General features: G+C 42.0%; 3 protein-coding genes across 3 annotated transcripts in view; 2 read left to right on the top strand and 1 right to left on the bottom strand.

The window, feature by feature from the left end:
* Positions 1-21,685, bottom strand: part of arl6ip5a (ADP-ribosylation factor-like 6 interacting protein 5a) — a 467,731-nt gene that overhangs the window by 230,977 nt on the left and 215,069 nt on the right. The gene's annotated exons all lie outside the window — the stretch shown is intronic.
* Positions 3,384-9,009, top strand: LOC311031443 (N-acylethanolamine-hydrolyzing acid amidase-like). Its single transcript, XM_084037754.1, has 13 exons — positions 3,384-3,529; positions 4,124-4,271; positions 5,419-5,666; positions 5,767-5,928; positions 6,055-6,178; positions 6,271-6,361; positions 6,470-6,555; positions 7,544-7,716; positions 7,795-7,857; positions 7,940-8,006; positions 8,121-8,149; positions 8,512-8,581; positions 8,673-9,009. The coding sequence occupies exons 2-13, from the start codon at positions 4,239-4,241 to the stop codon at positions 8,688-8,690; spliced, it is 1,164 nt and encodes a 387-aa protein (XP_083893880.1). The 5' UTR covers positions 3,384-3,529; positions 4,124-4,238; the 3' UTR covers positions 8,691-9,009.
* On the top strand, positions 11,927-17,050 carry LOC311030880 (ADP-ribosylation factor-like protein 8B). Its single transcript, XM_084036913.1, has 7 exons — positions 11,927-12,122; positions 13,441-13,521; positions 13,733-13,806; positions 14,102-14,195; positions 14,629-14,696; positions 14,999-15,069; positions 15,174-17,050. Exons 1-7 carry the CDS (start codon positions 12,000-12,002, stop codon positions 15,221-15,223), a joined length of 561 nt encoding a protein of 186 aa, XP_083893039.1. The 5' UTR covers positions 11,927-11,999; the 3' UTR covers positions 15,224-17,050.

Genomic DNA, 21,685 nt, shown 5'->3' with positions numbered 1-21,685 from the left:
TCTCCCGGCTGGCCAACAACATTGTCAGAATGCACGCCATAATGCCTGAAGAGGACATGACGGTTTCAAAAAGCTCATATTTGAGGCCAACAAAGTTATGGAAGCCAATGATGATGTGCCCAGTATCTTGCAGAGGTGGAGCTGGATGCAGATTCTGATGAAGTTCCTGGGTTGAGCGAGCAGCAAAAGGCCGATACTGGGAAAACTGCAGGTGAGTGTGAGATGAAACCGAAAGAGCTGAAGGACCTCATTCGAGAGACACTGTGGGTCAATTTCGGAGAGGAAGAACTGACGATAGTGGTAGGCTGTAGAGGAGAAAGTAAAGAGTGTGATTTAATTTGAACCTGGTGGAAATAAAGAGGCCTTTGACTTCATGTTCGACTACATGAAAATACTGGTTAAGAGGGCAAAGGAGCTGCACACACAATGGAAGTGTTGGGCCCCTACAGCCAAGCAGAAAGACTTCGAGCTGCTTATACAAGGGCTTGGGCAGATCATTCCAGAGTTAATATCCAGAAAAGCATATTTCATTGAAGCAAAGCTAAAGAAGACACAAAGTGTTGTGAGTGCAGCTCCCATCAACATCAGCCATTAGACTGAAGCCAACCTCCCTCCCCAAGTTTACTGGTGTAACCGGGGTGTGGCAAGGAGTTTAACTGAATTGTCGACAACGCCACCTTGATGATGAATCAAGGACCACTAAGTGTATTCTTAGCAATAAATGAACAACCGGGTTCCCCAAATGCATAGGTTCGCCAATGAGACGGAGACGTGAGTTTCAAACAAATGCTTAGCCTCATAAGTAGGCACAGGCAACACTTAAAACCTGGCGATATTACGCCTGAATCACAACCAAAGCAAAGATGGTATTATGCATCAGAAAACTACTGACCTGGTCTCCCCAGCACTGAAACGAGCCCCAATCCGGCACGGCTACCCAGCTTAGCGCTCGGTAGGTGCACGGACTCCTAAATAGCCGCGACCCCACTGCTACCCCGGAAACAACATTGAAATTCGGGACCGCCCACATTCCCTACGGTGGCCCCAAAGGGTATAACTTTGACCGGCTACACTGGCATCAGGCGAGACTTTCATCACTGGACTGGGAGGCCCTTCAAGGGCAAGGAGAATCCACCAGACAAGAATAGTTCCAGCTCCTTGACAGTTTGGATGATAAAATAATGAGAGATCTTCGATTAATGACCTATAACACAGCAGAAAACATCTTTCGGGTCCTGGAGACCTGGGTTGTAAGCCAAACTGCGATCGCCATTCAAATATTTGAGGACCTCCAGAGACTTCCAGTAAAAAGTCACCAGCCCAAGAAAATTGTTGAGTTCATTCAAGCTGTTGAGAAAGCCCTTGAAGACCTGAGTGACCTTGGTGACACCAGCGCTTTTAAGTGATGGTTCGGAGTAAAATGCACCCTAGGTAATTTCCACCATGACATTCAGCCAAACACCCCCTCGGAAGCATTTTTTAGCGATGGTCAGCATTGGTCAAGATAGGGCGATTAGCTGAATGGCTTAGTAATGGTACATAGTGTATATCTCGTAAATGTCCCCATAATGCATGGAATGTTACCAAACTTGAAAAAGTTTCGCTAAAAGTTTCTATTATCAGGTCGACAAGTGTTGACAAGTGTTGACATGATAATACAAGAATTTATAAAAAATCAGCGAAACGTTTTCATACTCTGGCGTGAAACTCGCGTCACGGAAACAGCTGGGTAAACGCCGACTGCCATTAAACACCAACGAAGAAGAAGAAGAAGCTGGGTAAACACGGAAGTGCCGTCTACACAATAGCGGTAGCTTTAGCAGTAGAAGCTATCAGGCAAGTGTTCTTTTAAATAAACTCCTGATGTACTTACAAACTTTAAAATGCAATCGCCATGTTGGATGTTGGAAGTGGCCATAATTGGACTGCAGAGGAGCGACAGGTCGTTCTAATGAACACCTGCTTTATCGTCTATTTTACTCTAAATGGGATGATAACTTATGAAATCAACATCATGCTGTTTTTAAAAAGACTTGAAATAGAGATTGAGACCATAAAGTCATGTTTACAATGTTTTACTGAGATAATAAATCAAGTGAGCAATAGGGAGCTATTTTGTAACCAGAAGAGTCGCCCCCTGAGGCCAGTAGAGAGAATGCAAGTATAAGGAAATTTGTGTCAGCTTCACTTTTTAAGAACCAGAGGTCGCCGTCTGGTATATAGCCAATATATAACATTTGTCATCATCACCCAATTCTCGCCATACTAGTGCACCAAGCTACATCCACCTATATTGTTTTTGTACTGGTTCACAATCCCATCTGATGGATCTTCGACTGACTAGACGGGAATTTGGGACTGATCTGAGGCAGACTGTGGCCTCTCTGGGGCCTCACCGCCTGAAGTGGCAACCCCTGATCACTGCTGCAGAAAACACAGACGCCAGTGTAAAAAAAGAGGCAACAGTAAAGATTGTCTGAAGATAAAGAGTGACTCCCAAGAACCAGAGGAAAAGAATGGCCTTGTTATTGAGATGCTGGCTGATAAATATCTGACTTTGAAACTTGCTGTCACACAGGACATAACGGCTGGGATGATGGTGGCACCTGAGTGTGAGGATATGACCTCCATGCTTATTGTTGCTGAGAACAGAGTGTGCACTGTGAACGAGGCATGGCTGAGAGGCTGATTTCTCATAAGGCTCGAAACATCTAGTGAATTCTCATCAGAGAACAGGATGATCTTAAAGAGTGAGTCGGAAAGCCTCCATTCATCAAGGAGGACTGGCTGAGGCCAATAAGCTTTCACAAGAAGGACAAACACATTTGAACACGCAGAATGAGTTTGTGAATGGATTACACATGTTGAAGCCTCTCATTTTCAGTCATGGTGTGTGCCTCTCCTCGTACCTTTCCTTGTGCCTTACCTGTCCCCTTGTCTCAGGTCTGTCCCTGTGGGTTCTCATGTTCCTGAGCTCTGGCAGCTGGCATCTAATCAACCACAGTTTATCAACTCCCAGTCTTCGCCAGATCCATCTGTCTACCTGACAGTGGATTTCCTCAGGCCTTAGATACTTTTTGGGGGATTCTGAATTGATATCTTTGGTTTTAACTGTTTTATTGCCCACCCAAATAATGAATCATCTGTCCTCTTATCTGGGCCTTCAGCACAGTATTCCCTCTCCCACGTGTGACAACCCCTCCAGTCCACTAGGGGTCTGTGTTCCTTTTCCTGGCTGTTCTTTTCCTTACAGGACTGGCCATCAGGTGATGAGCCACACCTGAGCCTGGTGTGGTTCCACATAGTTATGAAAGCCCACCACCAGCTGCTGCCTTTTAGGGATAACTGACTTTCTGCAGTTGTTTTGGTGAGTTATTTTTGTTCTTTAAATAAAGGTGCTCATTTTTACTTTTAACCCAGCTGCTCTGTTTCTTTCTATTTCTGTTGCAACATTTGAGCTGGGATGTAACACCAGCAACGTTTTCCAGATTTTCCTGGGGAGCCTTGAGACGTTTCCTGGCCAAACGAGGTAAATAATCCCTTTACTTACTACTACTACCTACTTTTCTGGCTCTACCCCAGGTTATCCATCCGCAGAAAACTTAAAGGGAGGCGTCAAGGAGGCATTATGATCAGACGCCCGAACCACCTCAGCTGGCCCATTTTAGAAGCAAAGGAGTAGCAGCTCTAATCCAAAATACCATAAACTAACATGCTGCAGAAAGAACTCTACTGTAAAGTCATATCTCGCATTCATGGACATAATTAATTGCCTTTATGCCCTGCAGGTCAGGTATTGTATGTATTATAATGAAACAACAGTTTAATATCCTCTCAACAGTTTGATTTGGCTGGAAAATATGTGTAGAATATGAAGACTGAGCATTTTTTAACTGCTCTAGAAACATCTTAAACATCATCCACATTTGGATGTTTTGCCATAAAATCAACCAAACGCAGGATATTAAACCTTAATTTCATTAGTATATATTTTGCTAATGCAGTATTTTGCCTGTAACACTTGTTGACTTCTTGCTGCTTCACAGTACATTTGTTTGCACGTGTTTTGGAGAACAGAGCAACGAGCAGTGTGAGTGTAAACTCCTTTTGTCCATGCTCTCAGGACCCCTGGTTGTTGTGCTCGGCCTCAATCTCCACCTGCCAGTGTGTCCTAGATCCCCAGTCTCCTGCCTGCCTGCTGACTCTCAGCCATCAAACCCAGCTCCTCGGATCAGCCCATGGCTGTTATCCCCATTCTGAAAACCAAGTTTGTAAGTAGATTGAAAGGTTTGTTGCAAAGTCTGTGTGCTGCAGTCTGGGTTCACGAAATACTTAATAGTTTTGGGATTTTGAAGTTTAATTCCAAATCCATTGTCATTTTCCAGTCGTCAAAGACAATATGATAATTTCATATGCTACGACATGCTACGACAACTTTGCGTGTCCTCATGAGGAGGACACGCAAAGTTTATGACACCTAATGCTGAGGTGCTTGAGGAGAAATCAACCAGTTATGGTAACTGTACATATGTTTCAGTTTTGGCTTTCAACAAACTCAACAGCCTGTGGAGCGTTTGCATGAATCATTTGGCAATGAAACTGGTTCAACTGCCTTTTATTCAAGTTGCAGGTCCTACTCGAAGCAAATCATAGAGCAACCACTAAGGCACATCAACCCAAACCTTTTTATTCATTGTATTTTTTTATTTTAAATTAATTGAAATTAAATACAAGTGCAAATTAGCCAAATTAAAGTGATGGTTCAGAGTAAAATGCACCCTTGGTAATATCCACCATGACATCCAGCCAAATACCCCCTCAAAAGCATTTCTAGCGTTGGTCAACATTGGTCAAGATAGGGCTATCAGCCGAATGGCTTAGTACTGGCGCGATGGTAGATCTTGTATATCTCGTAAATTACCCCACTAATAATGCATGAAATGTTACCAAACTTCTGCAGTAGTACACATAGGGTCTGTACTCACAAACCGAGGTATTTGAAAGTTTGTAAGTACACCAGGAGTTTATTTAAAAGAACAATTGCCTGATAGCTTCTATCCTCTGCTGCTAATGCTAACGATGCGTCAAGCCACTTCCGTGTTTACCCAGCCGATGCCGTCACGCGAGTTTCATGCGAAAGTATGAAAAAGTTTTGCTGAATTTTTATAAATGCTTGTATTATCAACAAGTGTTGGTGTACTTACAAACTTTCAAATGCCTCGTTTTGTGAGTACAGACCTGTGTACTACTGCAGAAGTGTGATAACATTACATGCATTATTAGTTGGGTAATTTACGAGATATACAAGATGTATATCGAACTGCATTGGTTTGCAGAAGCGTTTGTGTTGTGTGACTTTCATGCTTTTATTCTCAAGAGCTCGCATCGGAAGTCTCATTGTTGTGCTCCGCTCCGCAGAGACGTCTCCTCTCCGGAGTCGGTGTCTGCCTGCTGCTCGCCCAGACTGGACCGGTCGTGATGATGAGGGTGCCGGCTGCGGTGCTGCTGCTGGGTCTCTTAGCATCCTGCCGGTCTCGGCTCACACCAGGAAGACCACCGCCCACAGTCAACATCAGTCTGGATGAAGATCCACAAATGCGATGGGACCCGCTCCTCAAAGTCTTCGACCTGGACTACCTGAGGAAAGCCACCGCGGAGGTCATTGAGTAAGTTCTATCACATATGACAAATACTACTCAAAGTCATATTTTAAGAGCTTTTATCTCGAAAGTCCTGACATGTCTTCTTCTGCTTCTTCTTCTGCAGCGCTAGAGTTCCAAAATGGGTTCATCATGCACTTGCACCTTTAGTGGTGTCCTTGGAAAAGTACATTCCTCAGCCTTACGCCGGGGAGATCCTTGGCTTGGCCTCACACTTTGGGGACGTTTCAGATGTCATCATTCTCAACTTCGCCTATGAGATATCTGCGTATGTATCATTTTCAGATCCAATTACACCTTTTATTATAGAAGCTTGTGCATAGTGCCTGACAATGAATGTGGAATTAAGGTGACAACCATCCCCTGCATGCCTACACACTATGTGCATTCCTAGGTTCTGCACCAGCATCGTTGCTCAGGACCAAAATGGATACGTGTTCCACGGCAGAAACCTGGATTTTCCCCATACTGTTCTGAGGAATCTGACTGTCGACGTCAATTTTCTCAAGAAGGGACAGGTGCAGTATGCACACCTTTTTTTTTGTTATCCAGATCATCTTTTAACAGGTGCTAACATGAAAGTTATTGCATAATGGCGAGGTGTATTCAGGTGGCGTACAGTGGAACTTCATTTGCCGGCTACGTTGGTCTGTGGACGGGACAGAGTCCCAACAAGTTTACCGTCTCTGGCAACCAGAGAGGTAAACCCGCACTTCCTCTTGGCAATAGTGTCTATTCGAAATGTTGCAATATTCAGATTTCATTAGGTTCCATTTTGTTATGTCTCTGAGTGTGTTGGTGATCTTCAGGCAGTCAACACTGGTGGAACTGGTGGAAGAATTTGATGTCTGGTTTTATCTTACGGAGATCCCCAGTCAGCTGGCTGGTGAGGGAGGTGAGTGTGTGACGGAAGTTCGTGTGAGGAAGTTTACTGCAGAAGGAAGTGAAACTTTGATTAAGGGCTGTAAGTCTCTCACCGTCATTAAAGCATGGACTGTTGAGTAAGGGTGCTATTTTTTTGTGCAGTTTGAATGTACAGTCAGGATTATTCTACCGTATTTAGAGGACTCAAGGTATCCTACAATGCATCATGAAGAATAGTGGACAGTGGTGGTCAATAACCAAGCGTACATACCATCATGCATTGCGCTGAAGGAAAGCGCAGCGTGACTAGACAAATCCATGAGTTGTGGCACTGAAATATTTATCACAACACAAAAGGCCACAAAGTCCTTCCCATTTATTTATTTGGGGGGAAAAGATTAGATATTGCTATTAATAATAATACATTTTATCCATAGAGCGCTTTTCATGGTACTTAATCACTTTTCATTTAAGATGCAGTTACAATAGAAACAAAAGGACAGATCGGTGTAGTCTGTGGTGTTTTTTTGGGAGAGAGTTCCAGAGGGAGGGGCGGCTATGGAGGAGGTTCTGTCACTGCTATACTTCCACTATATTGTTCAGGGGACCACATTTTCAGTAAGCTAAGGGACATTTCCCTGACCCACTCGACCCCTTTCTAGCCTCATGAATTCACACCTTTCTAATTTGTGTTTATGGTTACAATATCTGAAATACACTTCAGATATTCCTGATCAACATGGAAATAAATACTAATATAATAGATTTGTTATTTCTCACTTTCAGCCTGATGGTCTGAATAACTTATTGCTGCGCTGCCTCGTCTCTCCGTGCCGTACTGTTTGATATACAGCTGTAGTCCTGCTTCACACTGCAATGTTCAGTTATGCATTTTTTTTGTAATTGCATGAGAAAATTAAGGGTTTATTGTTGCAAAAAATGCAAGATATTTGGATATTGAATAGGCCTGCCCAAATGAGTGAATGTTTCGCACACTGGTGTTTGTGTGAACTTTTCAGACACTGGAGGAAGCCAAGGACTTTAAGGATGCCGTGATGCGTCTTGCCAAGATTCCCCTCATCACTGCGGTGTATTACGTTGTGGGTGGGGTGCGAGCAAAGGAAGGCGTTGTCATCACCAGAGAGCGTCAGGGCCCCGCTGATATCTGGCCACTGGATCCCCTGAATGGAAGGTAGACAACATAAAGGCCCAGAAGAGAATCTGGCATATGAAGGTGTGTGTTGAGTGTGATTGTGTGTTCCTGTTTTAGCTGGTACATAGTGCAGATGAACTTTGACCACTGGCTCACGCCCCCGGCCTGGGATCTAAGAAAGTGAGTCATCTCACAAGACAAACACTTCCACAATAACCTTGCTGTTACTGTTATTTATGCTCTTATGTATTTTATTCTGAAGGGATGCAATCGACAAAGCACTAAATGCGACAGGACAGGATCACATCAACATGGAGACACTTTTTCAGGCAAGTATCGACTAATAAATCAATATTCCACACATATGATACTGAGAGATTGTCTACTGCACATTTTGAAAATCTGAGGTCACGTATGGATTTATAACTTGTCTTGCCCTGTAGGTTCTGTCCGTGTTTCCAGTCTGTCATGGGTAAGGAGAACGTTATCTGTTCATTATGGTCTCATTTTTTCTTTCAAGGAATCACATGGCTGGTCATGTTTAATGAGATGGGGCAGCTATGTGCATACCAACCCCTGGTCCTTTTGCGCCACCTCAGCATTAATGTCAATAGGCCTTTGTTTGACCCCATGATTCAGCACATAGCCAGTACCGTATAGAACAGCAAAGACTGAGTTTCAGTGAAAATATTGATGGTTTAACACAGTGTAGAAGGTAATATTTATATGCTTGTTATTTATAGTGAGATTTTAAAGAAAGCGTGGCGTAGCTTTAATAGATTTTGCATTTCATGGTGTTGAATAGCATCTATTGTTTGCCTTGATAATCCCCAGACATACGGTTTACACAACAGTAATGAGTGCAGCAGCCCCTGAGAAGTACAATACAGTTATCAGGACACGGGTAATTACATCTTTAACAGCTATATCTTTTTTTTTTATTTTTTTTTTATAGTCTCTAATACTAGTAATAATCAATCTCAATCTCTTTCAAGGGTTGTTCACCGAACTGATGGGCCTTCAACAGTCAACACTGCACGGACTTTTGCTGCAGAGTCCTCTTCGTGTCTGAACTTCACAACACGGTTACGTGCAGATTCATGATCATGTCTATAATCGAGATTACAAGGAGCATAATGAGGGGCAAAGGGCTTTTCTGCCTCTACAAATTGTTGTGATGTTTTTTGTCAATGTATGTCAATCTTGATAAAAGTTTGGTTAATTTTAATGATTGCTTTCACCAAGAGTCAGCAGAAGAAGGGTTGAGTGACAGACTTTTCTAAATGACACTGAAACACAGTAGAAGTAAAAAATAAACACCTCCTGAATTAAGTTGCATTAAAATGATGTACACATTTCTGTCATTTGCCCGTTTTCCCTGATGAACATTGAGTCCATTTTATGGAGACCCAAGTAGACTAATGGGACCTATTTCCATTTCCAGCAAGAGGAGCAGTATTCTGAGGAAAAACTTGGATATTTTCTGAGATTTAAGTGGTACATTTCTGCGAAAAAACACTTATTTACAAACGCCTCAGAGAGGACATTGGTACATAATTTATATAATTTCCCTTCTTTGAGTGTAATAGTTGCCTCCTGATGACTTATAAACTAGATCCGATAGAAACACTGTCTAGGAATTATAGCGGTGTGCAGTCTATGGATAATTTGTTTGGTGCTGTGAGTGTGCACGTGCTTCAAACATTGTTCACTGGTGCTTTGTACCGACTAGTGGTAAGAAAACATCCAAATTATACATTCATTTGAGATACACTTTTTTTTCAATTTGCAACTATATATTTCTCGTAAATTCACCAACGTTGGCATTAGATAACCCCATTTGCTTATTTTCTGTTTTCAAGTGGGGGTGCCCATATTGCCACCTTGCCAAAATAGCATGCTGCCTTCCACAACCAATGATGAAATGCCACTCATATACACTATATTGCCAAAAGTATTCACTCACCATATATCCAGATCATTGAAATCAGGTGTTCCAATCACTTCCATTGCCACAGGTGTATAAAATCAAGCACCTAGGCCTGCAGACTGTTTCTACAAACATTTGTGAAAAAATGGGTCGCTCTCAGGAGCTCAGTGAATTCCAGCGTGGTACTGTGATAGGATGCCACCTGCAACAAGTCCAGTCATGAAAGTGGAAGCGAATGGGAAGAATGTAAAATGACAGAGCGGGGTCAGCGGATGCTGAGGCGTATAGTGCACAGAGGTGGCCAACTTTCAGCAAAGTCGATACACACCTCCAATCTGGCAATCTGATGGACGAGTCTGGGTTTGGCGGTTGCCAGGACAACGGTACATGTCTGACTGCATTGTGCCACATGTAAAGTTTGGTGGAGGGGGATTATGGTGTGGGGTTGTTTTTCAGGAGCTGGGTTTGGCCCCTTAGTTCCAGTGAAAGGAACTCTGAATGCTTCATCATACCAAGAGATGTTGGACAATCCCATGCTTCCAACTTTGTGGCAGCAGTTTAGGGATGGCCCCTTCCTGTTCCAACATGAGCACCAGTGAACAAAGCAAGGTCCTCTTCTGTAATTAAAACAAGTGAGCAGAAACTGCATTTCGGTTATGACGGCCCGACATATAGGCTACTGGTAAATAATACAATGAGGGTCAACACTCCTTATGTGTAACCTCAGTATTCTATTGTGGCATGCAGGGTCAAAAACATTTTTCATAAACATTAGAATGTCCTAAAAGTGGACAAATTTAACCTCCCTCACATCTGAGAGACAGACTGGTTCTTTCTGATACAAGAAAGCCACTTAGCACCATCTCATGGCTGCCTAATCAACCTGCAGGCTGTGGCCAACACAATGGGCCTCATTCACTAATATCATCTTAAATTTTCTCTTGAGAAAATTCTCTGTTTGAAAAATTTGTATTATAAACATGTCAGCACTAAAATGTTCCCAAGTGTGCTTTAGAGTGTACATGGATTCTGTTCTTATACCTAATAAATCGCAAGTAAGGAAACATAATCTCCATGAATATGGCACACACGGGGTTTAGGAAGTACTTTACACATCCACATAGGTCTACTTATGGAAGAATACAAACAGCATGCAGTGCAGCACAGATGGTGTCTACGTGCTGAAATCTCCAGTCTGGTTAAAGTTGAACAAACTAAAACAGATTTAAAGATTCACATATACTGCAATTTGCACACAGAACAGAGCTATTGCTCGACACTATATGCACCGGCTAACCATGCTTTTGCAGCATCATTAAAGTTCTGGGTGGTGACATTTCCACGGAGAGGCATATTGGATTTATACGTTAACACAGTTGTGCCCTTTAAATTAAGGAATTAATGGTCATGTTTTAATAACACTTGGTGGATATAGTTTTTGTTGTACTTCTATCGTTGTACATTTAACAGATATCCCTGTTCTTTTGACCCTGGTGATTATAGTGCAGTTGTGGAATGCAACATACATTTACTTAAATAAACACAAATGGTACTGTGATGGTCTTTCTCCCTATTTTCTGATTTTTTTTTTCAAACCAAGCAACCGATCGATCAATCAAGAAAATAATCATCACATTAATCCACAATGAAAAACATTTTTTTTTGCCACAGTCCCATACAAAATGGTTGAAAACATGCTCCACTTTAACAAATACTAACGATATATAGTATAATATTACAGTCATGGGAACCATTTTTCTGTATTGAGTTATTTTAATTTATTATTAAAGTACATTCCCTGATTAGGCCTATACTTACAGACTTTTACTTTTTAACATTTTCAATACAACATTTGTACATTTGGCATTGGCCATTAACTATGGCAACTCCCGCCTTTGGGTCCATTATCCAATAGATTTGAAATCCTGCTCAACCAATTATCCAATCCGAATTGTAGACCTGTTCTAGGTTGACTATGTAGCCCTACAGTACTTGTGTTTGCCTTTTGTCTTTGACCAGTTTTGACACCAGTTGAAACTTTAACTCAATTGGTGAGCTCTAGTCCTTTTTTGTCTTTGAGAGTTTGCTGATTCAGTTGCATGCTGCTGGAACGATGGGCGAAGAACCCTGAAGGTAAGTGCCTCTCTTCAAACATAGATTTGTCATCACAAAAGTAAATTGGATGATTGAATTATCAGTCATGTTTCGCTCTCGTTGCGCGCGCTCCCGTGATGTTCGTGCACTTCTCGGCAGGCACGCGGAACCTACAATCCATGCGCGGGACCGGCGACACTTGTCAGTGGATCACATGATATGACCAAGCAGCTAGCTACTTCCTGTTAGCCAACTCACATCCAGACGATTTACAGACACTGCTACCGTGTCATCCAAGATGCTGGCCCTCATAAACAGGCTCCTGGACTGGTTCAGGTCCCTCTTCTGGAAAGAGGAGATGGAGCTGACATTGGTGGGACTTCAGTACTCCGGAAAAACCACATTCGTCAATGTGATTGCGGTAAGTTGCTAGCAAACAAGCGCTGTCAGTATGGGCCCAGGCTACTACCTGGGACAGGTTGTGAACGAAGGTTTATTTTAATATGTTACACATTAATTTGACTGCAACGTGTGTGTTATTGTTCCAAACAGTCACTGGTGCCTTAACATGTCACACACTGCTTCCGTGGCAACACTGGTCTCGGTCTCATTCAGTAGTTGTTTGACGAGCTGGAGTGACGAAGTTCTTGGTATGACTGTGCGCTTACTCATGAAGGCGGTCATGTGAACGGTGTTGTCTTGTTACAGCTGCTGGTGTGTCAACATCAACGACATGTCCAAGACACGGGCCGCTAGCATACTTCGTAAACAGGCTGGCATGTCTACATCATCTAGATAGAGTAACGTTCACTTCAATTCAATCAGACGAGGCCCGCGACCACTAACCTGCTAATGTTATATTTATTATTACAAATAGATTACTATAACCTAGCATGTGTAGCTAGATTTAATTGAATTGTACTATTGTACGGCACGCCTACATGACTGAATTCATTATTGTCATCGACTGTTGTTTGGTCCAGATTTAGAGCACGTTGTCATAGCTAGCCCGGTTAATGATACAACTTGTTTAGCCCGCCTTGGTTGGCTTATATTCTGTTGTTTGTCTCGTGTTTCTAGGTGATAAACGACACTGTAGTCTAGCTAATAGATCACAGTACTGTAGGCTCCCCCTGTCCTGGATTCATCTCAAGAATACAACATTATCTGTTTTCTTCTAAATCTGTTGTGGCCATGTCTGCCTGCTCCCCTCTAGACAGGGCCAAGGCTGTATATGAGCCATGCAACCAAGGCTATTCAAGTTATCTAGCATTTTTTAAATTCTTTCAAATATTTTGTATCAAAGCAGGTTTACTTGGCTTAAGAGCAATGCCTCGTATGGCATGTTAAGCCTGTGTAATGTCTAGTTAAAGCATCGGCTGCTTGCAGAAAGCGTCACTGGAAGCAAATGTATGCTGATGCCATCATATGAAGAAAGATTTGCTGAGTAAAGGGACAACAAGCAGTCGAAAATGACTTGTAATCAAATTTCTTCCCAAATGGTTTACATCCGCTAAGCTTTTCATGTGACTTCTGATAAGATGAAATCATACTGACTTAATTACCCATAGACACATTTTTTTTACGGCGATACTGATGCAGAGACACAAATGGTAAAAAAGCACAAACGATGGAATAGAGACTTAATTCCTTGCATGTGTGATATAATTTCAACATTCTGTAATACATTTCAGTTGTTGCAGTAATTACTTACATGCTGCCTTTTTTGTCTTGTGCAGTCGGGCCAGTTCAGTGAAGATATGATCCCAACCGTCGGTTTCAACATGCGGAAGGTCACTAAAGGCAACGTGACAATAAAGGTAGGCTAATGAGCAAACATGTCCAGCTGGATGCTTTCAGTTTTTCAACTGGATTCAATTTTTAAACTGGCCCAGTGGCAGCCTAGAGCTGCATGGTCGACCCTGTAGAGCAACAATGGCGCAATGATTGGTTTATAAAGGGAACACATTTGTACAGAGGCTTTTGTCTCGCTTGTGACTGTATGTTTGATTCTGTGCTTTCTCACCACAGATATGGGACATAGGGGGACAGCCTCGCTTCAGAAGCATGTGGGAGCGCTACTGTAGAGGAGTCAATGCTATTGTGTAAGTTTTTTGGGCACTTCAAAGTACAGCAGGTGGCCTTTGCGACCACACATGTACCCTTTGGTATCTGAAGGTCTGGTATACTGGAAAACTGAACAGAAATGATGCATACTAATGCGAAACAATGCTTATTCAATATGAATACATTTTTACTCGCCATGTAATTGTGTCATAACAAAATGAATGCCCTAGAAAGAGGATAACTATTTGGTTTTCAATTTTGATTTAGTAAAATTGGTATCGTAAGGTTAACTCTCTAGTCCGTTAAAACAATAATTATACTTCTCCTTTGCAGTTACATGGTGGATGCAGCAGACCGAGAGAAGATAGAAGCTTCCAGAAATGAACTTCACAACCTCCTAGACAAACCACAGCTACAAGGAATTCCTGTAAGAGGACACTTGTGCTTTTTGGCCCAAACACTGATGTTACAGCCTCACCTTGGTTTATCGCATTGATTTCTGAGGGTCTGGTGACACTGATCACAAGCAGGGTTGAAACTCATAATTAGTAATCACTGCAACTAATGGGTTGCAGTGACTCAGGCTTGATGAAACACTAAGTGGTCATTTGAGCCCAAGCCAGGATTTTTAATGAGTTTTCAACTCCAAGCTGACAGGATAATTGACTTGACAGGGGTTGATGTGCTAAATCGATAGGCTTCTGTGGCTTGACATCCCACACAGTCTTTTTTTTTCTTAACGGTGAAGCACAGGGTTGAGAGAAATTAAATTGTCTGATCACACGATGGGTTAATGCTGATACACATTGCTCTGCTGGATATTGATTTGCTCTTTTTCTTTTTTTTCCTCACATTTTCAGGTGCTAGTACTGGGCAACAAACGAGACCTACCCAACGCACTTGATGAGAAGCAGCTCATTGAAAAAATGTGAGGCACACTAAACTACTAGTATTTGTTGATAACCTTGCACAAACGTCATGTAACTGCAGACTTCTGGCCATATAGTTTCAGGGAATCATTACTGTATGTGGGGAATAGGCGTCATTTTGTGGGTTCTCAAAATATAACTGGACACAAATGTTTGAAATGACCTGAATATTACTTGCCAGTGATGTCTCGAGTTGATCCTAAGGATGGCTTTTGAGCTGAATTTGGGCATTTAATGAATTCATTAATTTAAAATCCACTTCAACACAAGACTCTAATGTGTTCTACTTTCTTTTTTCCAGGAATCTATCTGCCATTCAGGACCGAGAGATCTGCTGCTATTCTGTCTCCTGCAAAGAGAAGGACAATATTGGTAAAGAGCGGAGTTTAAATGATTTTACATCCATCCACATAGATACAAATGTGTAATAATGACATTATCGAGGTCACAAGTGGTAATTATCCATCCCCCTGCAGATATCACGCTGCAGTGGCTCATCCAGCATTCAAAGTCACGGAGAAGCTGAAAATAAAAGCCCGCCCCAGTCGCAGCTCTGGCCTCAGCCCCTAATGGTCATGGGACCTCGACAGCCATCCTTTCCACTGCCTCCGTGAAGTAATCCAGCTATCTGCTCACTACCGTCACCACCTGCACCACCCAGTACACTACTATAGATGTGTAGCCCCTGTACAGCACTACCGCCACCCCAACTATCTAGAGTCTTGAAAAGTCGTACAGTACTGTGCTAGAAGGTGGATTGTCCACACCCATCATGCCTTACCGCTGGTCATTACGGACATGCTCTGGTCTGAGTTTTCTTTTTTCTTTTTTTAAAAAATGGCTTCTGTTCCAGTCGACGCCAGAATCGAATGACGTTGTGGTGTGCTGTTCCCCAGCAACACTAAGATGGACCTCCTCGAATCCCACATTTAAACATCCGCTCTGTTGCTTGTCAACATTTGGTGTTTATGTGTCATGGTTGTGATTGCAGTTTTTAAACAGTTATTTGCCAAAAGACGATGATAGCTTCTGCCAATACCTACAAATCCTGATAAAATCTTTGCAATGTAGCCTGCATTTTCTTTGCTGGCGTATGGAAGTATCTATTTCATGAAGTGACTTTAAAGTCAAAGTTTACACATAATGGTAAGATGAATAGGAGGTAAGACTGTGAGTAGTTATTTTGTCTGAGGCCAAATCCTTAAATGGGTCAGTAGTTTTAAGTGCCTTTGGCTAAGTGAGCGTTGCAATCCGACGGTTATGGCCCAATGCAACTTCTAACCCACTATTATGAATAAACACTTGGTACAGACACAGCTTCCCTTGATTATACTTAATACCACCACTCGACAATCTGATTTTATGTTTCGTGTCTGAGACGTCTGAGAAAAGACGACATGGTATTAACAATGTAAAATGTGGAATGACGATGATGTGAGGTGAATGAGAGAATGTTACATTTGGTTTGGTCAGTGGGTAATTCGCTGCTTCGATGCTGTTTCACCTGTAGCCTGTGACACTTTTATGTAGCTCGAAATGTGGGCAAATCTTTTCTTGCAGTTCTCAGGTTGTTTAAGGATTTTTTTTTTTTATTGTCTAAACATAGTGTGGGTATTTCATAATCCCCATTTCGTTGGTGTTGGATAACAGAAAGCCAGTGATGATGACTGAGCTTCTGGAGAACAGAAGACGGTCCGTTAGTTCAAAGCGTTGGGTACTTGTCATCATCTACACTTTGCCAGTTGCCACACCCTCGTATGAATCCCTTAGAAGCCTTAGCATCCCAAGGATGATGCTCAAAAAGTGATTTATTGATTGACACATTATTTTCCTTTCGGCGACAAAGGAATGATTTCTCCCAGGTTTGGTCATGGTGCATTTATCTGCCCTTTACTTGGCCAGTGCACCTTGACCAATTTAATTATTTTTCTTTCTGTGTGTTAGAATTGCTGAATCAGGATGAGTTATCCCTTCTCCTACAATGATGTATGCAGACTTATGCATTTTACTGTTATGTTTTCGACACATCCATCACACACTCACATGTTGTTCTGTGTCTGTTGGTGATTGTAGTAAATCCTAAATGTCCATTGTTGGGACCGCAGCCGCAGTGAGGGGCTTTAAAATGTGGGCGACTGTGTGGGTAATTTGGGACAAAGCTTTGTTACTTGTGTAATAATAATGATAATTATAATATAGCCTATTTGCAATTTGCATGTGCTGAACTTATTCACATTCAATTGCAGACTTTGTAAATAAGATTAGCATTTTTATTCCAACAAATGGTCCTGTAGATGCCATGCTTTTTTTGTCGCTCTGTGATTGCTAATAAATTTGTTTTTATTTTTAAGGAGTGAAAGTGTGACATCCAGTGGTAAATTTAGTGAGTCACCGCTAGGTGGAAGCAGAGGACTTGGGAAGGATAATGGTAAAGGATGGTAGCTGGACGGTAACAAGGCTGCAGTTCCACCTGAAGTTCTCTTTTGGTGCATCATAAAGCTGCTTTCCTCTTCTTTTCTTTTAATGTAGTGATTATTTTAGTGCAGCATTTTGTCATAGGTCTGGCAAATGTCAATTTTTAGATATCTAGAATTGCAGCTTATATTCATGTTTTGACGGATTCCAGATTCATTTTTACAGATTGGCACATGCATTCTTACTTGAATATTCACAGCACATTCATCCATAAAGCATTTTATCAGGAGGCGCTCATCAGGCAGCCCGAATGCATTCTATTCCCTCCATAATTTCCACATGCAGGCTTCCCTTTGCAATACTTTTTGGGGCTGCTTGTGGTTCTGTATTTCCCATTAAGCAGCTATTGTTACTTACAGACCCCATAATGGATGATTAACACCTCCTCAGTATTTCTTGGCAGAAAACTGCTATTATGCCTAGAAATGTAACACTGCGCGAAGCAGAATGTTGAGACAAGCGTAGGGGAGTGTGTCGCAAACTTGGAGGCAATAAAGCGAGCTGTGTTCTCACAGCTGGATCTGCACAGAGCCGTCGGAGGGAAGAGGCCTGTGCTGTTGAAGAAAGAACACATTAATTAATCTAATTTCTTAAAGGCAGATTTTCAATGAACAGCTGCTGCCATTTATTGTGTACCAAGGCAGTAGTTGGAACGTGTGGACAGATCAAGGTGTGATCAGATGAATTCCATGGGTCGTGTGTTTGTGTGTGCGTGCATGCTTATGCGTGTGTGTACTCAGGGGAACTTCATATTCGTATGGATGTGTGTGGTTTACGTTTACGACCGCCGGGGATTAAGTAGTGGTTATAACCGGCCTAGAAGATTTATGTGAGGAGGTCAGGGAGAGGACCCAAAGGCGTGACACACTATTAATGTAGTTACACTCCATTACATACCAATGTGCTCATTAGGTAATGCAACATGTTTTGCACCTACCACCTGTCACAACTGTGCCATTTTGCATTTCTGAAATATCCGGCTGCGTTGGTCAGTCCGATGAATGACCATTCATCACCAGAAGTTACAAGGAGCTGCTATGAATTGAATAATGGAATATTTGTCCAGACATGATTCACTCCCCCACAGCTTTCACTCTACTTAATTGCTAAAACTCCAAGCTTAATAAATCCCCTCTGAGACCTTGATGGATGTTTTACGTTGTGAGGATGTACCTCAACTTTCAACAGGACTGCTCATTGTGATGTAATCAGAGGCACATCTATGTAGCATCGCTGTGGTCCAAATAATGTCCAAGTTTGAGCTCACTCTGAAATAACATCGGCCTGTCTGTCTTAATGCGTACAAATATTTCATGATGGAAGCTGCCGTCGCTGACATAGACTGATTCACTCCTGTCTTTCCAGAAAATAGAGCTGGACAGTCTCACTCAACAGTCAGTGATGGAAGCCTGTATTTCACTTCTGCTCAATGGCCTGACAGCGGTGCAGCAAGCGAACGCATCACGAAGACTGTAGTTAATACACCCTCATTGTGACGTTTACACATCCTGCGCAGAAATGAGCAAGGGAGACGTCCTCTTGTTATCTGTGTAAGTCACCAAGACGTTTCTTTTCACAATGCTACGTATTGTCTGTCCAATCAAAGAATGTTTCTGTGTGCATCTGGGTTTATTTAGCCATATCTAATATCCCATTCAAGGCTGAAGCATCCCCATTTCCTTCCTCCTCTCTCTAATTACCTGTCATTATAAAATGTTTCTTATATCTTCTGTAAAGGCCTGTAAAAGTATTTAGTCCACTTCAGCATTTAGACTTTTATCATGTTTGTGACAGCGTTTCCAGTGCGCCCTCACGTGTCTCACTAAACCCCCCCCCAGGCTGCAAACATGTGGCTCTCAAGGTGAAGGTCACGTCATGTCTTTATTAGCAAGAGTTTTCAACAGCAAGATATTAAATCTTATATTCAGCAGTAAATTACAAAGCGGATGCTGCCTGACTTGGAACCTGCAATTGAAGCATGGTTGGACCTGTACAAAGTGCTCCGTGTTTCAATACATTTGTGCTCCTTGAAAACAACCATTTGTGTTTTAACGCATGATTTCACATTGCCCCAGGCAGTCAGTTGTTTGTATGCCAATCCTCTTTGTCACATGGCGGTGATGACATCAGAGCACCCCTGTCTTTAGCGGAGCTAACTGTGGGGTAATTTGGATCGTAAAGGCTCTATGTTGTGACACATAAATGCATTGTTTCAAAACTGTAGTTTAGTGGACATAGTATTGACAGGCATCTGCAAACCCTTCATTCAGGTCCCCTTGTGGACCATAATTTGGCGCTAATCACTACATGTGGAATGTCACAGGATTTGCAGAGAGCTGCATGGCTCACGTCACCATGCGTTACTGCTCTACACCCTGTAAAAGACAGATGGTGACAGCTTAATAAGACTCCATAGACAAATACATTCCTCCACTGAGCTGGTTTACCTTTACTTTGTTTTCAATTCAGCTCTTTTCATTTTTTAAAAATCACGTTTTGATGTTTATTTCTGAATGGGTTTCTTTTTAAAGTAATAACAGGTACATTTTGCTTAGAGCAGATAATTAGCCCTGTCAGCAGTAATGCGTGTCGTAGGTCGGTCAGTCCACCTCTTTGGTCCGGACTGAGGCTCGATCGAAACCGCTCTCATTCACTATTCTCTGTGAAGTAGACACTAAATCATTTTGTGAATAGTGAGCAATAATTTGAGATTTTGGACATTAGCATTTTGCGTCATCACTGACAACTGTTGCATTACGATAATTTTGTGATAAAGTGTGGGGCATTGCATTGTGGGATTGTTAGCAGAAAGTCTATGACAGTCTATGACATTTTTCAGGGCGCTTTGGATAAATGTCCACACTCAGTATTCAGACGTTCAACAATGACTGGATGGATCGCCATGACATTTTGTACATTCATGGTGCCCAGAGGATGAATCCCGGCGACACTTATGAGTAGGCTATAATGACGAGTTTCCTCGATCTGCCATGAGATTCACTTTTGTGGTTGTGATTGAAAAGTTTTGCCATTAAATTGATGTTTTCTACTTGGTACACTGAGGTTTTCAGTAGGTGTTACTTTAGTGTGAGTGGCTGCGAGCCGTCATACAGAAAACCACTGTTTGAGTGTCAAACGAGAAAGTTATTTTTTATTTGACGTAAACCATGACTTTCTCTTCGTTTTCTTTTTTTTTGTGATTGTGGGAGTGCAGAAAAGCTGCTGAGACCTCCAAATGCAATAAATCCATTTCCACTCAGTGCGAGTAATCTTTCAGGTTGGTTCTGTTATCCAGCGTCCTCTCAGATAGCCAGCTCTCCTGTGAACGCTTTCATACTCTCACCTCCCTGCCTCGGCTCTGACACTCTCCCCTCCTCAGATTCCATTAAAAATCATAACTTCAGCTCCTGGGGCTCTGATCAAATAGGGTGGCTAATGCATTTTTCCTGCATTTGGATTTTTTTTTCTCGATGCACCTCCATATTTACATATAGATTGAGTATTTATCATTCTGCATTTTAAGGCAGATTCACTGTAGTCCACTTTATTAAACCATGTTGGATTTATGTATATTTAATGAAAAGTTGATGTAGGGAGTGTAATTCTTTGAACAAGGGAGTATACTTCACATGTGGGCTGAATAGTAATGCAGGGACTGTGAACGACTGACCTTATAAATCTTGTAAATGTTGATGTAGTTGGGTCAGTTTCTCATGGTGTATCTTTGCACCTCTGCCAGTAGCTGCATTGTTCCACCAACATCACGTAGTTAAGTGTATGAAATATCAATCCTCAGTGTCTTTATCCTCCTGTAAAAGCAGGTGGAAGTGACATAGGTCATTAGCCACAAGCCCACAACACAAGATTTACAAGCTGAAAATCCATATTCCCCTGAGGCCATGTATCCAGACCAGAGAGGGAATCACAACCATTAGTTGGAGGAATAGTTTGACACTTTAGGAGATAAGCTCATTTCCTTTCTAGATGTGAGGATCAATAACATTCTCTTATCTGTTAAGTATGCAGGTACACCCAGGAGGCAGTTAGCCTAGCTTAGCATAAACGCTGTGATTATAAGGAAACCGCTATCCTGCCTCTGTCTAGGTAACAAAATCTTTGTTGAGTTGCTGGTCGCTTAGCAAACTGCTAATGTTTTTATCCTAAGCTAACTGGCTGCTAACACACAAACATGAAAGTAGTATCAATCCAACACTTGGAAATAATGCATATTTTTTCTTTTTGGTCCCCCAGAATACATCCAATCAGAAACATGACCATAGTTTTCGTAAAGGCAATTTACACTTTTCAGACCAACTTACACATTGGTCTGATATTGAATGCATTTCTTTGTGAACACAATTAGTTTTGTCTCCTTCTGTTGACTTAATTAATTAATGTGACCCTATCTCAAACTCAATGTAATTAGACTGGATTATTCATTAATACGTAGGACCCTAGGAGGTCTTTAAACTACACGACACAATTGTAAAATGAGGGGTAAAAAATCATGCGT

The sequence above is a fragment of the Eutrigla gurnardus genome (genome assembly GCF_963514095.1).
Source record: "Eutrigla gurnardus genome assembly, chromosome: 2".
Taxonomy (NCBI): domain Eukaryota; kingdom Metazoa; phylum Chordata; class Actinopteri; order Perciformes; family Triglidae; genus Eutrigla; species Eutrigla gurnardus.
This window is presented reverse-complemented; position numbering and strand designations above follow the sequence as displayed.